Source organism: Dendropsophus ebraccatus, chromosome 13 (assembly GCF_027789765.1).
Source record: "Dendropsophus ebraccatus isolate aDenEbr1 chromosome 13, aDenEbr1.pat, whole genome shotgun sequence".
NCBI lineage: Eukaryota > Metazoa > Chordata > Amphibia > Anura > Hylidae > Dendropsophus > Dendropsophus ebraccatus.
In genome coordinates, this window is record NC_091466.1 from 67,251,526 (window position 1) to 67,269,269 (window position 17,744).

The window sequence follows — 17,744 nt, forward strand, 5'->3', positions numbered from 1 at the left end:
GTATGACATACCCCTCTCCTATATACACCACTATCTATATACCCCTCTTGTATTCACCGCTATCTATGGTATATACCCCTCATGTATGACATACCCCTCTCCTATATACACCGCTATCTATATACTCCTCATGTATGACATACCCCTCTACTATATACACCACTATCTATATACCCCTCTTGTATTCACCGCTATCTATGGTATATACCCCTCATGTATATACTATACTCCTATATACACGGCTATCTACATACCCCTCATGTATATACCATACCCCTCTCCTATATACACAGCTATCTATATACCATACCCCCCTCATATACACAGCTATATACTCCTCATATATGACAGACCCCCTTCTGTATACACAGCTATATATACAGCCCACATGTATATACTACACTCCTCCCATATACACACCGCTATCTATATACTCCCCATGTATATACTACACCATTATCTATATACTCCCCATGTATATACACCGCTATCTATATACTCCCCATGTATATACACCGCTATCTATATACTCCCCATGTATATACTACACTCCCCCCATATATACACCGCTATCTATACACTCCCCATGTATATACACCGCTATCTATATACTCCCCATGTATATACTACACTCCCCCCATATATACACCGCTATCTATACACTCCCCATGTATATACACCGCTATCTATATACTCCCCATGTATATACTACACTCCTCCCATATATACACCGCTATCTATATACTCCCCATGTATATACTACACCGTTATCTATATACTCCCCATGTATATACACCGCTATCTATATACTCCCCATGTATATACACCGCTATCTATATACTCCCCATGTATATACTACACTCCCCCCATATATACACCGCTATCTATACACTCCCCATGTATATACACCGCTATCTATATACTCCCCATGTATATACTACACTCCCCCCATATATACACCGCTATCTATACACTCCCCATGTATATACACCGCTATCTATATACTCCCCCATGTATATACTACACTCCCCCCATATATACACCGCTATCTATATACTCCCCATGTATATACTACACTCCTCCCATATATACACCGCTATCTATATACTCCCCATGTATATACTACACTCCTCCCATATATACACCGCTATCTATATACTCCCCATGTATATACTACACCGTTATCTATATACTCCCCATGTATATACACCGCTATCTATATACTCCCCATGTATATACACCGCTATCTATATACTCCCCATGTATATACACCGCTATCTATATACTCCCCATGTATATACACCGCTATCTATATACTCCCCATGTATATACACCGCTATCTATATACTCCCCATGTATATACTACACTCCCCCCGTATATACACCGCTATCTATATACTCCCCATGTATATACTACACTCCTCCCATACACCTCCTGCTCCGGCAGCCACATGTATACACGGAGCCCCCGGGGGCAGCAGGGTCCCGGTGTCCGGTCCGGGGCTGAGGGCGCGGGCAGCAGACATGATGGCGGCCGCCCCTCCCCCTCTCTCCTCATGAAGTGCGCCATTGCGGCCTAGTCCCCGGCCTGCTCTTTCTCCGCCGTCCCCGCTCGGCAGCTGCTGCGGCCGCCGCCATCTTCCGCCGCCATCTTCCCCGGCCCTCACACACACATACACGGCCATGTTTTTTCGGCTCCGCCATACTGTCCAGCGAACATGGCGGCGCCCAGCAACACATCCAAACATGGCTCCCCATGTCGGCGCCGGTGCAGGCACTCACCCGAGGCCCACATGGTGACGGAGAACTCGCCCTCCAGGGTCTTGATCTGCACCTGCTTCTGCTCCCATTTCCTGCCGCCGCCCGCCTCGCCTCCGGTGCCGCTCAGGTAGCCGCTCTTCTTGCTGCTCTTCTTGCCGCTTCCTCCCTTCTTCACCCCGCGGCCTCCGCCGCCGCCCCCGGAGCTCTTCCCGGCCACCGTCACCAGCGTCTGCTCGATGTACTCGTCCTCCCCCACCGAGGTGGGCACCGGGATGAGGATCTGGTCGTCGTCGTAGGCTCCGTCCGCCCGCAGGTCCGAGTCATCGCCGCCCACCACCTCCTCCCGGGTCTGCACTAGGATCACCTCCTGGTGGTGGTGGACGTGGCCCGGCTCGTCGGCGTCCAGCGGCTGCAGGGCGATCATGGGCTGGTGGTGGTGGTGGTGATGATGGGGGTCGTCGTCCTCATCCTCGTCCTCATCGCCCCCGACCACGGTGGTCTCGATGGTCTCCACGGGGATGGACTCCACCTCGATCTCGTGCAGCTCCACCAGCTCGGCCGGCATCTCGGAGCCGTCGGCGGCGATGTACAGCGTGTCGCCCGACGCCATCGCGCTCTTCCTTCCCCCCCTCGCCCGTTTTTTTTTTGTGTTTTTTTTTTTTTTTTTTGAGGGGGGGAATTTATTATTATTATTTTTTTTTCTTCCTCCTCCTTCAACACAAATAGCAACTCCAGCCAGCAAATCTCGTCGCCGCCGTCCGCTCCGGCATCATCTCGCGAGAGCAGACATTTCAACGGCCGCGCGGCTGCTGGGAGGAGGAGGCGGCGGGCGGCATCCTGGCTGCTGAGGAGGGGGCGGGGCCGGGAGCTGCAGGGGCATCACGTGGTCGGGGGAAGTGGGGTGGGCATCTCCGGCGGACGAAAGGGTGATCACGTGGTGGCGACGTCATTGGCTGTCAAATGACGCGGGACGGAGGCGGTCGTGGGAATGTGGCACTTGACAGTAGCATCAGCAGTGATAATGGGAAACAATGGGGGAGGTTTATCAAGCTGTTCTATACTACGGTTCTCCTTGTCCATTGCAGCCAATCACAGCTTAGCTTCTATCTCTTAAGTTGGTCTGGTGAAATACAAGCTGAGCTCTGATTGGTTGCTATGAAAAACAAAGAATCTTCCTGTAAGGGTGGATTGACACATGCTGTTTACACAGTGACACACAGGACTGTCATGGCCTATGGCTCTGGATTCTCCCAGGGGATTTTCAATATAGTCATTAGTCACTACCTTTAATTCCTTATTCGCCAGGCTTTGAAGGGGTACTCCAGCACATATATATATATATATATATATATATATATATATATATATATATATATATATATATATAGTCCACCAGGCAGCATAGCTAAGAGGAGTTTGTCAAGGAAGTCCCAACCCAAAGTAGTACTGTTGTCTGACCACCTTCTGCCCTATACTGTTGAGTTACCCGTCTTAATAGGGTGACACAAGCCCCAGTCCTGGTTAACTGAGTGAAGTAAAGTGTCCAAGCGTGTTCCGGTGTCACCTGCACTGTGAGATAGAATACGTAGACCTGTTTTTTTGGCTGTTGCTGATGTCAGGATGCTTTGCCATGCCTCTTCATTGGGGAATCACCTTACTAATTTGTACGTGTGTACTTTTATCTCTTCAGATTTTCAGCTGTTTATTGTTCATTTTTATATCGCAGCACACAGGTATTGTTCCTGACGTCTGTTTTTTGTTGTATGTCTGATATTTGGGGACTTACAGTCCTCTGTCCTTTGTATGTTTATTGAAAAGTAAAACTTTAAATAAAAATAAAAGAATAAGTAGACCTTCTGGTAGCTTTGTGCTATTCAGGCTAGTTCCTCTGTGTTGTAGGATACTGCCCTGCACTTTGTAGAGTGGTTCTCGGCGTGGGCTGGGTTTTTCCCTGACTTGTCCTCCTTGTAGTGTTTAGCACTGCATAATAAGGATAGTGGATAGACTGAAGAAACTGAGTGTCTCTGGCTGCTTCATGCACTACTACCTCATCAACACAAATTAACTGGCCACACTGTCCCAGACATGGGTCCTGGCAGAGCCAGGTCCTGGCTTCGCTACAGCAGGGAAGTCTGCTCTGTGTGTCCTTCCATGAGAATCTGTATAAGACTGACGCTACACTTCCACCAAGTGACTACTTCCTACAGAGTATGTAAAAGACCCTGTGAGTGGTGAAGAAGAATGTGTGCAAAAGGAAAGGAGACAAAAGGATAGGTTAGAAAAGAAGACTCTATTGGTCAGCAAAAGTACATAGTATGCACAAGAAACAGTAACCCTTTGCTTACTTTAGCTGTGCAGTAGATAAGAGCTCACATACAAAACAAGGACATCTTGTGGTGAAATTTATAAATACCTTCATCACCACTTTTAGTTTGAGGAAAAATGCTTTTGCAGCAGGTGTGACATACGGAAAAAAACGTGTTGGGACACCACACCAGAGATTTGTAATTTACTTTTATTCAAAGATCTCTCGTTTTACAGTACTTATCAGCTGCTGTATGTCCTGCAGGAAGTGGTGTATTCTGTCCAGTCTGAAGAGCAGGAGAGGTTTTTTATGGGGATTTGCTGCCGCTCTGGTCAGTTTCTGACAAGGACAGAGGTGGCAGTATAGGACATACAGCAGCTGATAAGTACTGGAAGAATGGATGATTTTTTTAAATACAAGTAAATTACAAATCTCTGGCACCACTGGAGTACCCGCCCGCGCTTCTGCCTGCTTCTCTGGTTCCTGGGTCATTGATGTCCCGCTAAACCAATCAGTCACTGAGGACAGTGCACGGATTGGCTGAGTGGGCCGTCAGTGACCAAGGAGACTGAGAAGCAGGCAGGAGCAGAGGCAGATGCGTGATCTTGTTTAAGACCCGGCCGCTAATGAGTTAAAGTGTCCCTGTCGTTATAACTTTTAAACTCTAAATCAGCAGTAGATGTGATATAAAGCAAGTTTGCAATATACATTCATTATTTATTTTTTGTTGTTGTTATCATGCTGTAACACAAGGCTGAACTTACCAGAAATCCAGGTCCAGTCTCCTGAAGGCAGATTTTCTGACTTGTGCTGGTTGTAAAAAACAGACTAAACACAGGAATTCCGGCCGGTACAGAGAGTCATGGCTCAATGTGTCCGACAATCACATGACTGCCTTCTCTCTGTGAGTGCTCAGATGGCCTGGGGTACACAGGACTGCCTTTGCTTTGACTCTTTGAGTGGAAGTGCCGTGTTTTCCATGAATACTAAAAAAAAATTGCGAAAATTGTAAATTGCAAACTTGCTTTATATCACCTCTACTGCTGATTTAGAGTTTGAAAGTTATAACGACAGGTACACTTTAAGTAGGCACAGGCTACATTCTCACAGCGGAATGCAGAACCATAGGCCATAACACTACCGAGTATCACAGTGAATGGTATGTGTAAATCTACACTTAAAGGGTAGCTTCACACGTAGCGAATCACAGCGGATTTCATGCTGCAAATTCTGCAGTGATTCCCTCTACTGTGAGTATGCAAGTGACAGCCCCCTTAACCCGCCGCGCCGGGAGCATACATTACCTGGTCCACGCTCCGACTGCCTCTGAGGATCTCTGCCCCCGTAGGTCTCGCACAGCCAATCAGTGACTGCGGCAGGGCCGAGCACTGATTGGCTGAGCGGGACCTCATTCAAACTCACAGTGACACTCTTGTCCTCGGTTACTTTTTGGTATTGTAGCTCAGCTCCATCAAAGTGAATGGAGCAAAGTTGTAATACCACACCCAGCCTGATGACAGGGGTGGCGCTGTTCTTAGGGATGAAAGCAGCCAGTTTTTTTCTAGTCCCGGAGAACCCATGTAACATGTTGTTTTTAATCTAAAAAGTTATGTTGTCATTTTTTTTTCCATTCCACAATTTGTTTACATTGATGTAATTAAAGGGGTATTCCAGCCCAATTTTTTTTTATTTTCAAATCAACTGGTGTAAGAAAATGATACATAGTTGTTATTCTGTTTTTTTTTTTTTTGTTTTTTTTTTTTTAAATCTCCAGTCTTCCAGTACTTATCAGCCGCTGTCCTGCAGGAAGTGGTGTATGCTTTCCAGTCTGACACAGTGCTCTCTGCTGCCGCCTCTGTCCATGTCAGGAACTGTCCAGAGCAGTAGAAAACCTCTCCTGCTCTGGACAGTTCCTGACATGGACAGAGGCGGCAGCAGAGAGCACTGTGTCAGACTGGAAAGAATCCACCACTTCCTGCAGGACATACAGCAGCTGATAAGTACTAGAAGACTGGAGATTTTTAAATAGCAGTAAGTTACAAATCTATACAACTTTCTGACACCAGTTGATGTGAAATAAAATAATTTGGCTGGACAACCCCTTTATACTTAACCCTATCCACAAAAAACAAGCCTCCATGAAGAAATCAAGCTATAGCCTAAACAGTACACAGAGTTCACCTATATTGTACTCGTGTGAATACGGCGTTATGGTTCTGGGCCAACATCAAGAAGACGATTTAGAGATGACATTGTCTACATGGTCTGATTATCGGATGCCAGATTATTGGGATTCCACTTCCTTTACAGCTAATACCAGTAAGGGCCCTATTTCATGGGACTAAGACTGTGCAAAAATTGTTATAGCATTTAAATTTAAATGATAATTGTTTCGTGTGAATGCAGACAATGGGGGAGATTTATCAAACTGGTCAAAAGTAGAATTGTCTTAGTTGTCCCTAGCAACCAATCAGATTCCTCCTTTCATTTTTCAAAGACTCTGTAAGGAATGAAAGGTGGAATCGGATTGGTTGCTAGGGGCAACTAAGACAATTCTACTTTTGACCAGTTTGATAAGTCTCCCCCAATGATCGAAAAATCGTTTGTGTGTCATTGATCGAATCTTTGACCTGAACCCCAAATTATCGTTAATTGTTTGCTGTAATTCCACATTCGTTCGCTAATCGTTCATTGTAGGGGGAGGGAACCTTGGCTCTCCAGCTGTTGCAAAACTACAACTCGCATCATGCCTGGACAGCTGGGAGTTGTAGTCCTACAACGCCTGGGGAGTCACAGGTTGCAGAGCAAAATATTAAAGGTGTCTTGTGCTGATGACTACAGCGCCTGCTACAGGCCAGCACTGAATCAGCATGACTTGTATGTAAATGTATGTGAAGGTAACATCACATGATGTCCGTGTGCCACACATAACCCTGAAAAAAAGGATCACCAGGAACGTCTCTGACTCAGCTCTCTTGTGTGAAGTCTCTACCTTGAGGCCATGTTCACGAGAAGATCATCCTGGCTGATACTGCAGTGGCAGCTGGATGATCTTTATTTCTGATGAATTGAGATGCGGGCGCATTAGTGTGCGCCTGCATCCCAATTCGCCGCTGCACACCATGGAGAGTACGGCCAGTGCCGCACCCTCCATTGTGTGCATTGACATGCCTGTTTTTTGTGGCGCCGTTAGCGATCCCGGCCGGGACGTGTACTATGTGTATACACTCCGGATGGGATTCCCTCTAACTGCACTGCACATAGGTTGTGTATTATTCACGACTGTTGTTGCACATCGGCAACAACGGCCGTGATTAATAAACAACTTATGTTGTGTGAACATAGCCTAAATATGTTACTATAGCAACTAAAATCAGTGTCGGTTTGGGGTATCAGGGACCCACCAATGAAGGACCAGTGAGAAACGACATGTCAGTCAGTATTAGTGCAGGTTCTAAAGCTGGGGGTACATCGGGGGATCCTCTGGTGGGCCAGTCTAACACGGCTTCTAACCTGAAGGGGTTTTCAGGAAAAAAAAAAAATTCTAATAAACTGGTGTCAGAGATTTGTAACTTTCTTTTATTAAAAAAAATCTTTTCTTCCAGTACTTATCAGCTGCTGTATGCCCTGCAGGAAGTGGTGTATTCTTTCAACTCTGGAGAGCAAGAGAGGTTTTCTATGCGGATTTGCTACTGCTCTGCACAGTTCCTGACATGGACAGAGGTGGCAGCAGAGAGCACTGTGTAAGACTGAAAAAGAATACATCACTTCCTGCAGGACATACAGCAGCTCATAAGTACTGGAAAACTTGAGACTTTTTAATAGAAGTTAATTGTAAATCTCTGGAACCAGTAGATTTGAAAGATTTTTTTTCCCCCGCTGAGTACCCCTTTAATGTTAGTGTCCATCCTGAGCTTCCTGGTTCATGTATATCAGAACTACTAATCTTAATTCGCGGCTGCACGGCTCCTGCTACATGTGACTGTACCCTTAATTTAGTGCTGCAACCTCTGTACACCACAAACCTCTTCTGTCTATCAGCCTGTAAATAAGCAGCTCTAGTATTGTATTCATGAACCAGGGGGCTCAGGATGAACATACATTAGATTTTCTGTGCAGATGATAAACGTGCAGTGCAAACGCCTTGCAAAAATCGAAGGTTTATAAAGCAGGGTTCTCCGGCCTGTGACTCGCCAGCAGTCAGGGCATGCTGGGAGATGTAGTTTTGAATCTATGCTTGTTCTGGAGCTAAGTAGTCATGTAGGCGGTCCTACCTAGTGATTGACAGCTATTTGTGTTTGTATAAGTGTAAGAGCTGTCAATCACTGAATAGGACAACCCACTAGACTACTAAGAGTCAAGTATGCAAAGTAGTCAAGTGGGTGGTGCTACTCAGTGACTGACAGCTCCCTCTACATGTAAACTTATATACAGTATAGATAGCTGTCAGTCTAGGACCGCCCACATGACTACCAGAATGAGCTGAGGTTTACATCAATCAATGACATATTATCCTGGAACATTTAGTATAAAAGCCGCCTCTAAAGGGAGAACCATGAAAAGTCCACATTGGCTCAGGAATCAAAGAACCCAAGCTGTATACCTGCCGAGGACAGCGCCATAATGTCTACAGCCCAAAACTACCAAGGAACGCGGGCAGGAATAACACATATCCCGCAGAGACCTGGAAACTCATATACAATGTCTGAAGCCGCTGAACAATAGAGAGGGAAATAATATCCACGTCAGAAGTAAAGAAAACAGACGGACATGTTACTGATCCGACATCACTTATTAAAGGGCCCCTCTACATGTGACTCATATACCCAGTATTAGGCCTGAGAGGGAGGAGCCTGTCAGGGAGAACATCACAGTGCCATGCTGTAAATCAGAGCTATCGATTTGGTTGATTTCTCTGGCACGCCTCACCTCCTTCCTCCTCTCTCTTCTTTATGATTAATCTCTGTTGCCTGGCCTCCTGCATCTTCCCAGTCCTCACATGCACCGCTGATGTCAGAGGCTGTGCACTTCCTCCATTTGGCAGGCATCTCCAGGTCCCCTGCTCAGTGACAGCACGCTCAGCCAATCACTGTGCTGTCCAGCTGCAGCCTTTGATTGGCTGAGTGGTCTGTCAGTGAGCAGGGGGACCCAGAGATTCCGCAGGAGGGCACCGGAGAGTTTGGACAGGTAAGAATTCCTTTATTGTTTTTGAATATTAGCAGCACAGTATCTTAAAGGGGAACTATGAGCAGGTTAGAAGCATCCAACCTGCTGATTTGTCCCTACAGGGCGCAGAGGATAAGGGTAAGACTTTTACCACCATCCTCTGCACCATTTGATAATAGCAGTTTATCTTCTATGCTTATAACTGCACCGGTCGCCCCCTGGCCTGTCCCTTCTAATGAATACCAGCAGAGGGGGATGGATCAGTGCACTGGGGGTGGTAGTCGACCCCCCCCCCCCCCCAGTGCACCAAAACAACTTATTAGCATAAAAGATATCACAGAAATAAGAAGCCTACCTTCATCCTCAGCGCCTTGAGTGCTATAATCACAGGTTAGATTCTGCTGATAGTTTCCCTTTAAGCTTTACAGCACTGTGACACTCCATCAGTCACATCCGACCCTTCTCTCCACCAACATTATGCACAGAACTAACACTACAAATTGGAATGGTAAATGTACAATATCCAGTAATACCTCTGTTCTCAAACACAATTGGTTCCAGAACCGAACTGTGTGTTGTCTCATAAGGAACAATGTAAATGTCTTTAATTGTTTTTTACACTCCATGGGTCAGGTGCAGAGCCCCCGGCGCACAGGGTGTAAAGACTACCAGTAAGTGCTAAAGAAGGGTCCAGTGAGCTGGGGCAGGCCGAAAGGAGCTGTTCCCCACAGCATGGAAAAGTAAGGGCAGTCACCCGCTCCTGCCTCTCTCTCTGCCTCTGCTTTGGGGAGCACCTATTTAGAGCGGGGATTTCCCTCCTTATGATGGGAATCCCTGCTCCTGTAACCTTGGTGTTCCCAAACACCTCAAAAACTGGTGGCTGAACAATTAAACAATAGTTCAGCTGACAGTTATCCCCCCCTTATTTTATTAGGATACTGCACGCTCACAGAGAAGGCAGTCATGTGACTGATGGACACATGATTAATGACTCTCTGTACTGGCCGTAATTCCTGTGTTTAGTCTGTTTTTTTCAACCAGCACAAGTCAGAAAATCTGCCTTCAGGAGACTGGACCTGGATTTCTGGTAAGTACAGCTTTGTTTTACAGCATGATAACAAAAAAAAACCCAAACAAACAATGTATGTAAATTACAAACTGCTTTATATCACATCTACTGTTGATTTAGATTTTAAAAGTTATAACGACAGGAACACTTTAACACTTTAACTTTTCCAATCCAATATCACTGTAACAGGAAAATCTAGAGAAATAAACACAATTTGCTACAACATTTCTGCAACACGTGGACCAATCCTGTCATGTGGTTTTACCTGCGGAAACGTAGATGATTCCCTGCCGTGGGAGATTTCCTTTCCTTACATTTATTCCAATATTTTCATCTAGGATCCGTTACTGGGTTTGGCTTCCAGAACCTGACTGTGAGAGCCCAGCCTTCCATCACTATAGTCACACAGCAGCAGGCTTCAATCACTCCCCAATACAATGTCCTGCCCCTCCGGACAGGGGAGGTTATATAAGACCCAGCTGTGCGCTCACTACCCTCAGTCCTGGGCTAAAAGAAGGATCTCCAGGCCATGCAAGAAATGAGCCACAATGGGTAACAAGGTGACTCGAGGCGACTTTGAATGGGTGTACACGGATCAGCCGCACACCCAGCGCAGGAAGGAAATACTAGGTATAAGTCTTCAGCATATTTATTATGTGTCCTTCCTTTGCTTTGTAGTAATTCCAACAGTGACTCTGTATCAAGTTAGCTGAAAGGGATTGTTACTGCAGAGAGGGGTGAGGTGCACCCTGGATAGTGGGTGCTGGGGTTGCACCCCATTATCTTAATTCTCAATGTATTGTTACCAATATCGGGAGATCATGTTCTGGCTGCATTATGATCGACCAGCTTAATCATGATTTGCAGCTGTTACCTGATAGCTGGTTACGGAGTGGTATGACCTCTAGAATGAGAGCTTCAATCTCCCATTAGGGTACGTGCACACTACGGAAGACGTCAATACTGTCCCATAGGTTCAATGATATTTGCATGTCTTTAGGCGGACGGTGGAATTCACCGGCAAATATCATTGAGTCTATGGGACGGGGGGAACGTCAAGCAGAGGCTGCACGGCGGAATCCACTTGTTTCCGCAGTGCACACATAGGGGTATTCAATTCAGATATCTTAAAGTGACTGTACCACCAGGCCCAGGCTGAAGCACTAGAGGCGGGCCAACCCACCCATAGTGGTAGGAAATCCCCACCCCACTATGATAGGGTTCCATTGATTTTAATGTCATGTCATGGAGGGGCTGGGGTTTCTTCCCACTAAGGGTGGGTCGGCCGCCTCCAGTGCTTCTGCCTGGGCCTGGTGGAACAGTCACTTTAAGTTTTGCAGGAATGGTAAACCTATTGCAAACTACAACTCCCAGCATGCCAAATGTCGATGTATGGCAGGGATGGGGAACCTGCAGTCCTTCAGCTGCTACAAAACCACAATTCCCATCATGCCTGGGCAGCTGAAGCTTTGGTCACAGGTTCCCCATCTTGGGCTTATTGGATTAAATAAAATGTGATGAAAAGTTTTAATAGACTGAAGAAAACTCATTAAGATTGGGTCTGTAAAAATAGTCATACTTGCCTTCTTGAGCCCCCGCAGCACCACTTCCTGGTTCCTGGTCAGCCAATCACTGACTGAGGCGGACGTCACTGCAGCCAGTGATTGAGTGGGGCAGTTCCTATGGGGATGATGCAGGGACATGGCAGTATCTGGTTGTCACTGTGTTGCTTTATTACATTTGGTGTCAATTTTTCAAACTATGGGGGAGATTTATCAAACATGGTGTAAAGTGAAACTGTCTCAGTTGCCCCTAGCAACCAATCAGATTCCACCTTTAATTCCTCACAGACTCTTGGGAAAATAAAAGATGGAATCTGATTGGTTGCTAGGGGCAACTGAGCCAGTCTCACTTTACACCATGTTTGATAAATCTCCCCCTATATCTATGTAATTTATGAGCTGAAGATTACTTCAGGAATAATTTACGATATAAGGGTATGCTCTGAGGAAAACACAGAATTCCCCGGAAGAGCCCCCTTCTGCAGGGGTCCGGCCTGCCTCAGTGTCTCTGTGGGATGGGTCGCGTGCCTTCACTCCTTCCACTCTCTACTCAAAGATATTACATGTCAATTCTTTGAGTGGAGAGCAACGGAAGCCGAGGCACGCGACCAATCCCAAAAAGACAATGTGCGACACTGAGGCAGGTGGGATTCCGCAGCGGGGAGCTCCGCCACGGAATCCCGCCTGTTTTTCTCAATGTGAACGGTCCTTACTGAAAATACACTGGGCGGGAGAAGGCCATACCCCTTTAACTAAGCACCACCTGATATGTATCACTTCATGCCTGGCTACTGTGGCCGGGAATGATTGAGAGGCCAAAAACTACAATGGGCGAATCTATACAATGTATATGTACCAAACAATTATGTCATGGATAAGGGGGCAAATTTATGGCACTGCCTTCTAGTAAGACCTTGTTGCCCATAGCAACCAATTACATTTCATTTCTCACATTGCTGCAGTAAATGAAAGTTGAGCTGCTATGGGCAACAGAAATCTTAGTGCTTGTTCACATGGACAAGAGCCACCTTAAAAAAAGCAAGATTTTGACTTTTTTTTTTTTTTATCCCTCTCCCTTCTTACAGCCAAGTATCCAGAAATCAAATCTCTCATGGGACCGGACCCCCATCTTAAATGGGTTGTGTTGGCGATGGTTGCTGCTCAGCTGCTCGTCTGCCATCTAGTCAGAGACTTGGCTTGGAAATGGGTTTTATTCTGGGCATACGCATTTGGCGGGTGCGTGAACCACTCGTTGACGTTGGCCATCCACGATATCTCGCACAACGTCGCCTTCGGTAACCGTCAGGCCAAGTGGAACCGGTGGTTTGCGGTGATCGCCAACTTGCCAATCGGCATGCCGTACTCTGCGTCCTTCAAGAAATATCACATCGATCACCACCGCTACCTGGGAGGAGACCACCTGGACGTGGACATACCAACTGACTTTGAAGGTTGGTTCTTCTGCACCCCCTGCCGTAAGCTTGTGTGGTTGATCCTACAGCCACTTTTCTACGTCTTACGCCCGCTGTACGTGAACCCCAAACCCGTCAGCCGGATGGAGGTCTGTAACGCCCTGGTCCAGTTTTCCGCTGACTTCTTACTGTATCACGTGTGCGGCCTGAAGCCTGTGGTCTACCTGCTGGCCGGATCCGTGTTTTGCTTGGGCTTTCACCCCATCTCTGGACATTTTATTGCAGAACATTACATGTTTCTAAAAGGGCATGAGACCTATTCCTACTACGGATCTCTCAATCTGATCACGTTTAACGTCGGCTACCACATGGAGCATCACGACTTTCCCAGCATTCCTGGAAGCAAGCTGCCTATGGTAAGTGCATGTCCTCTGTCGTCTTCCATACCGTTGGTGTCTAACCTAGGGCTGTCCTCCTGTTGCAAACTACAACTCCCAGCATGCTGAATGTCTATGTAAGCCAGGGATGGGGAACTGTCGGCCCTCCAGCTGTTGCAAAACTACAATTCCCATCATACCTGGACAGCCAAAGCTTTAGCTTTGGCTGTTCAGGCATGATAGGAATTGTTGTTTTGTAACAGCTGGAGAGCCGAAGGTTACCCCATCCCTGCTAAGGTTGAAGAGTTATAGTTTCTATTTTAAAAAAGGTCAAGTCTCCCAAGACTTATCAGCTGCTGTATGTCCTGTAGGAAGTGGTGTCTTCTTTCCAGTCTGACACAACGCTCTCTGCTGCCACCTCAGTCCATATCAGGAACTGTCCAGAGCAGCGGCAAATCACCATAGAAAACCTCCCCTGCTTTGGACAGTTCCTGTCATGGACAGATGTGGCAGCAGAGAGAACTGTCAGACTGGAACGAATACACCACTACCAACTAATGTAATTTACTTCGATTTCAAAATCTCAAACAATCTCGCACCTATCAGGTATTCTTTCCAATCTGACACAGTGCTCTTTGCTGTCCAGAGCAGTAACAAATCCCCATAGAAAACCTCTTACTCCTGTCTCGGACATAGGTGGGAGTAGAGAGTTCTGTGTCAGAGTGGAAAGACTATCACTTCCTGTAGGGCATACAGCAGCTGATAAGTACTGGATATTTTTTAATAGAAATCATTTACAAATCTGTATGGCATTCTGAAACCAGCCAAAGGCTGTCCAGGCATGATGGAAACTGTAGTTCCCCATCCCTGATGTATGGAGCCTTGTAAGGTTTGCACTGCAATGTAATCTGTATAGGGGGTGTGCCAACTGTGATGGCAGAGGGGACCAATTGGGCAAAGTGGCATTTACCACAGATGATCCTCTGTCTCTACAGTTGTCTGGCAGTGACTCATTAGATTCTTCCTAATACATGCATGCTCGGCCCAGCTGGGAATACATGTATATAGGGAGGAGGAGATGTTTAATGTTTTACTACATACAGTCCTGCTCCCTCCTACACCAAGCGGCCCCATGTATTATAGATATCCCCTCTGTCAGTGGCATGTCCACTACATGTGGCCACCCCCCATAGGCTCCTAGCATGGTGACTGCCCGATCCGTTACCGCCATCCGGTGTACAGGTGTCATGGGCTGAGCGCTGTGTTTCTTCCCCCCCACTCCAGGTACGTCAGATTGCTGCAGAGTATTACGACTGTCTCCCCCAGCACCAGTCCTGGGCCCTTGTTCTATGGGATTTCATTTTTCATGAGGAAATTGGACCCTATTCAAGGGTAAAAAGACAATGCAAGCTTGCCAACAGCGGATGCGGATGATCTCCATTCACTGACAGGACATTTTATGTGTGGCCTTTCTGGCTGCCAGCTGACGCTGTGCACACGCTGCAAAGGATAATAAATATCTGGTGTCTACTGATCAGGGGTCTATGTGTGTGTGTGTCCCCTAGCCTTGACAATGATGCATTGGGTAACGGAAAGCCATCCTGCCTATAGCATGGCTCTCCAGCTGTTGCAAAACTTATTTAAGTGCTGTATTAGCTCCACTCTATGGGTGCTCTCTACACTTTGCATCCAGTTAAACTATAGAAACTAGAACGCAGCTTTAAGAAGTACTGCAACAAAAAAAAAAAATTAAAAAAATAAAAAATCCAGTACTTATCAGCTGCTGTATGTCCTGCAGAAAGTGGTGTATTCTTTCCAAATAAATACAAGCAACTCACTGTAAACATAGGACAACGAACCAACACATAAGACGTGTCCATTAAATACAGGATACCTGGTGTCCTGTATTTTATTGGCACGTTTTATGTGTTGGTTTGTTGTCCTATGTTTACAGTGAGTTGCGCTGGTGGTTGCACAGTCACTTGGTAGCGACTGAGGTGCTTGTATTTATTTGAACCTTCTTTTGTGGATGAAAGGCCCTCTCCTATTCCTCTGCGGCACCACTGTTCAGTATGTGGCACAACTAGAACTTTGTCTGTCTTGTGAGACAGCCAAATTAAATGTATTCTTTCCAGTCTGGAGAGCAGGAGAGGTTTTCTATGGGGATTTGCTACTGCTCTGGACAATTCCTGACATGGACAGAGGTGACAACAGAAAGCACTGTATTAGACTGGAAAGAATATACCACTTCCTGCAGGGCATATAGCAGCTGATAAGTACTGGAAGACTGGCGATTTTTTTTTTTTTTTTTTTTTTTTTTTTTTTTCTGCAGTATCCCTTTAAGGACCAAATTATGAGCGCATTGCAGTCTATGCATTCTTATATCGTTCCAGAAACAACACTAGACCTGGTAAAACACAATTTAAATCTATGTGTTTGAGCTGCAATACCACATCCAAACTGAGGACAAGAATGGCGCTGTTTCTGTTACAAAATAGATAATGCTACATAAACCTCATTATGTTTAGAAGTATTCCTGCATAATACAATTGTAAGGAGACAAATGTAGTGAATTAACTTATCTGAGACCCTTAAAGGGGTTATCCAGGATAAGAAAAACATGGCTGCTTTCTTCCAGAAACAGCACCACTCTTGCCATTCAGTTTGGATTTTGCAGCTCAATGCCATTGAAGTGAATGAAGCTGAATTGTAAGAACTTTGGCTGCTCCCCCCCCCTCCAGAAACAGTGCCACCTTCAGTTTGTGTGTGGCATTGCAGCTCAGTTTCATTGAAGTATATGGGGCCAAGTTGTCATACCGCACATAACCTGAGGACAGGGGTGGCAATGTTTTAAAAAAGAAATTTTTTAAATACAAATTCTGGATAACCCCTTTAAATACCAAGGGCCTAAAAAATAAACTACTTTCAAAACTCAACAATCTGGACAATAAACAATTTATTACCAATATGAATACAGCTACTGTGGTGCACTGATGTACCATTGTAATATTGTGATGACGTGGAATTTTTTTTTTTTTAGATTTTTTTTTTTTTAATTTTTATTATTTTGTCACCATACGATTTTTGTAAAGTGTCTGGTTCTCTCTCTCTTGTGATTTTTGCAATAAAATTCTGTTGGCAAGAAAAGGGTCCTAACACTGCAGACTACCAGTTATATAACTCTGAAGTCGTCCTAAGAAAGCAAATAGCTCACGTTTCTTTTTTTTTTTTCTCCGTAACTACTACTAAATGAAAAATAATACATTTAAATAAGCAAATATATCATACAAAAAAAAAGGCTGACGAATCTCGGTGTGCAAAGTCAGATGAAGTCTAAAAAATAAAATCCAGAAATGAAAAAAATGTTTGAATAATTTTTCTTTCATGGTAAGACTTAAAGCAAAATCCAAGGCTGCAAGCTTCAAAGTGTGTCTGCTACGGGGATAGGAACAGAGTGCAGGTGCAGTCCCCTTCATTCAGTGACCATGTCAACACCCAAATCATCAGCCCTGCTTGGACTCCACTATACATTCCCGAACCGGACTGCTCCTTCCACCATTATGTTGTACTAATTCTGCTCAGTTCCTGCCTGATAGCTGAAAGAAAAGAAGAAAACATGCTGGTTAGTGTAAACCCTGCTTATCTTGGCTCTAGCAATTAAAAAAAAATTCAATAAAAAATTCACTCTAGGCCAGGGGTAGGGAATATTGGCTCCCCAGCTGTTGCAAAACTACAACTCCCATCATGCCTGGACAGCCAAAGCTTTGGCAGTTGTAGTTTTGTAATAGATGGAGAGCCAAGGTTTCCCTACCCCCAGTGTAAACCCTGCTTATCTTGGCTCTAGCAAACCCTTTGAGGACCAGGCCCAAAATGACCCAGTGGACCGCGCAAATTTTGATCTTAGTGTTTCCGTTTTTCCCTCCTCCCCTTCTAAGAGCTCCAGCACTCTCAGTTTTCTATCTACAGGCCATGTAAGTGCTTGTTTTTTACAGGAATAGTTGTACTGTGTAATGGCGTCATTCATTTTACCATAACATGTATGATGGAATTCCAAATATATTATTTATGAAGATATAAATTGGTGAAATCGCA

General features: G+C 45.5%; 3 protein-coding genes across 13 annotated transcripts in view; 1 reads left to right on the forward strand and 2 right to left on the reverse strand.

Annotated features, from left to right (window-relative positions):
* YY1 (YY1 transcription factor) overlaps window positions 1-2,596 on the reverse strand; it is a 15,896-nt gene extending 13,300 nt beyond the window's left edge. Inside the window, exon 1 of the mRNA XM_069951245.1 lies at window positions 1,783-2,596. Within this exon, the coding sequence (XP_069807346.1) occupies window positions 1,783-2,371 (589 nt within the window). The 5' untranslated portion in view covers window positions 2,372-2,596. The remainder of the gene's footprint in view (window positions 1-1,782) is intronic.
* DEGS2 (delta 4-desaturase, sphingolipid 2) lies at window positions 1,626-15,381 on the forward strand. Of its 4 annotated transcripts, XM_069951247.1 has the most exons (4): window positions 1,626-1,888; window positions 10,640-10,931; window positions 12,949-13,691; window positions 14,937-15,381. In XM_069951247.1, the coding sequence occupies exons 2-4, from the start codon at window positions 10,850-10,852 to the stop codon at window positions 15,084-15,086; spliced, it is 975 nt and encodes a 324-aa protein (XP_069807348.1). In that variant the 5' UTR covers window positions 1,626-1,888; window positions 10,640-10,849; the 3' UTR covers window positions 15,087-15,381. The 4 variants fall into 4 exon arrangements, with proteins under 4 accessions (XP_069807348.1, XP_069807350.1, XP_069807347.1 ...); XM_069951249.1 differs by lacking the exon at window positions 10,640-10,931 and having other exon boundaries at window positions 1,628-1,888; XM_069951246.1 differs by lacking the exons at window positions 1,626-1,888; window positions 10,640-10,931 and adding an exon at window positions 6,096-6,385.
* Window positions 15,382-16,590: 1,209 nt separating this feature from the next.
* Window positions 16,591-17,744, reverse strand: part of EVL (Enah/Vasp-like) — a 94,988-nt gene continuing 93,834 nt past the window's right edge. For all 8 annotated transcript variants that reach the window (XM_069949923.1, XM_069949924.1, XM_069949919.1 and 5 more), the window contains one exon: window positions 16,591-17,248. In XM_069949923.1, the coding sequence (XP_069806024.1) occupies window positions 17,211-17,248 (38 nt within the window). In that variant the 3' untranslated portion in view covers window positions 16,591-17,210. The remainder of the gene's footprint in view (window positions 17,249-17,744) is intronic.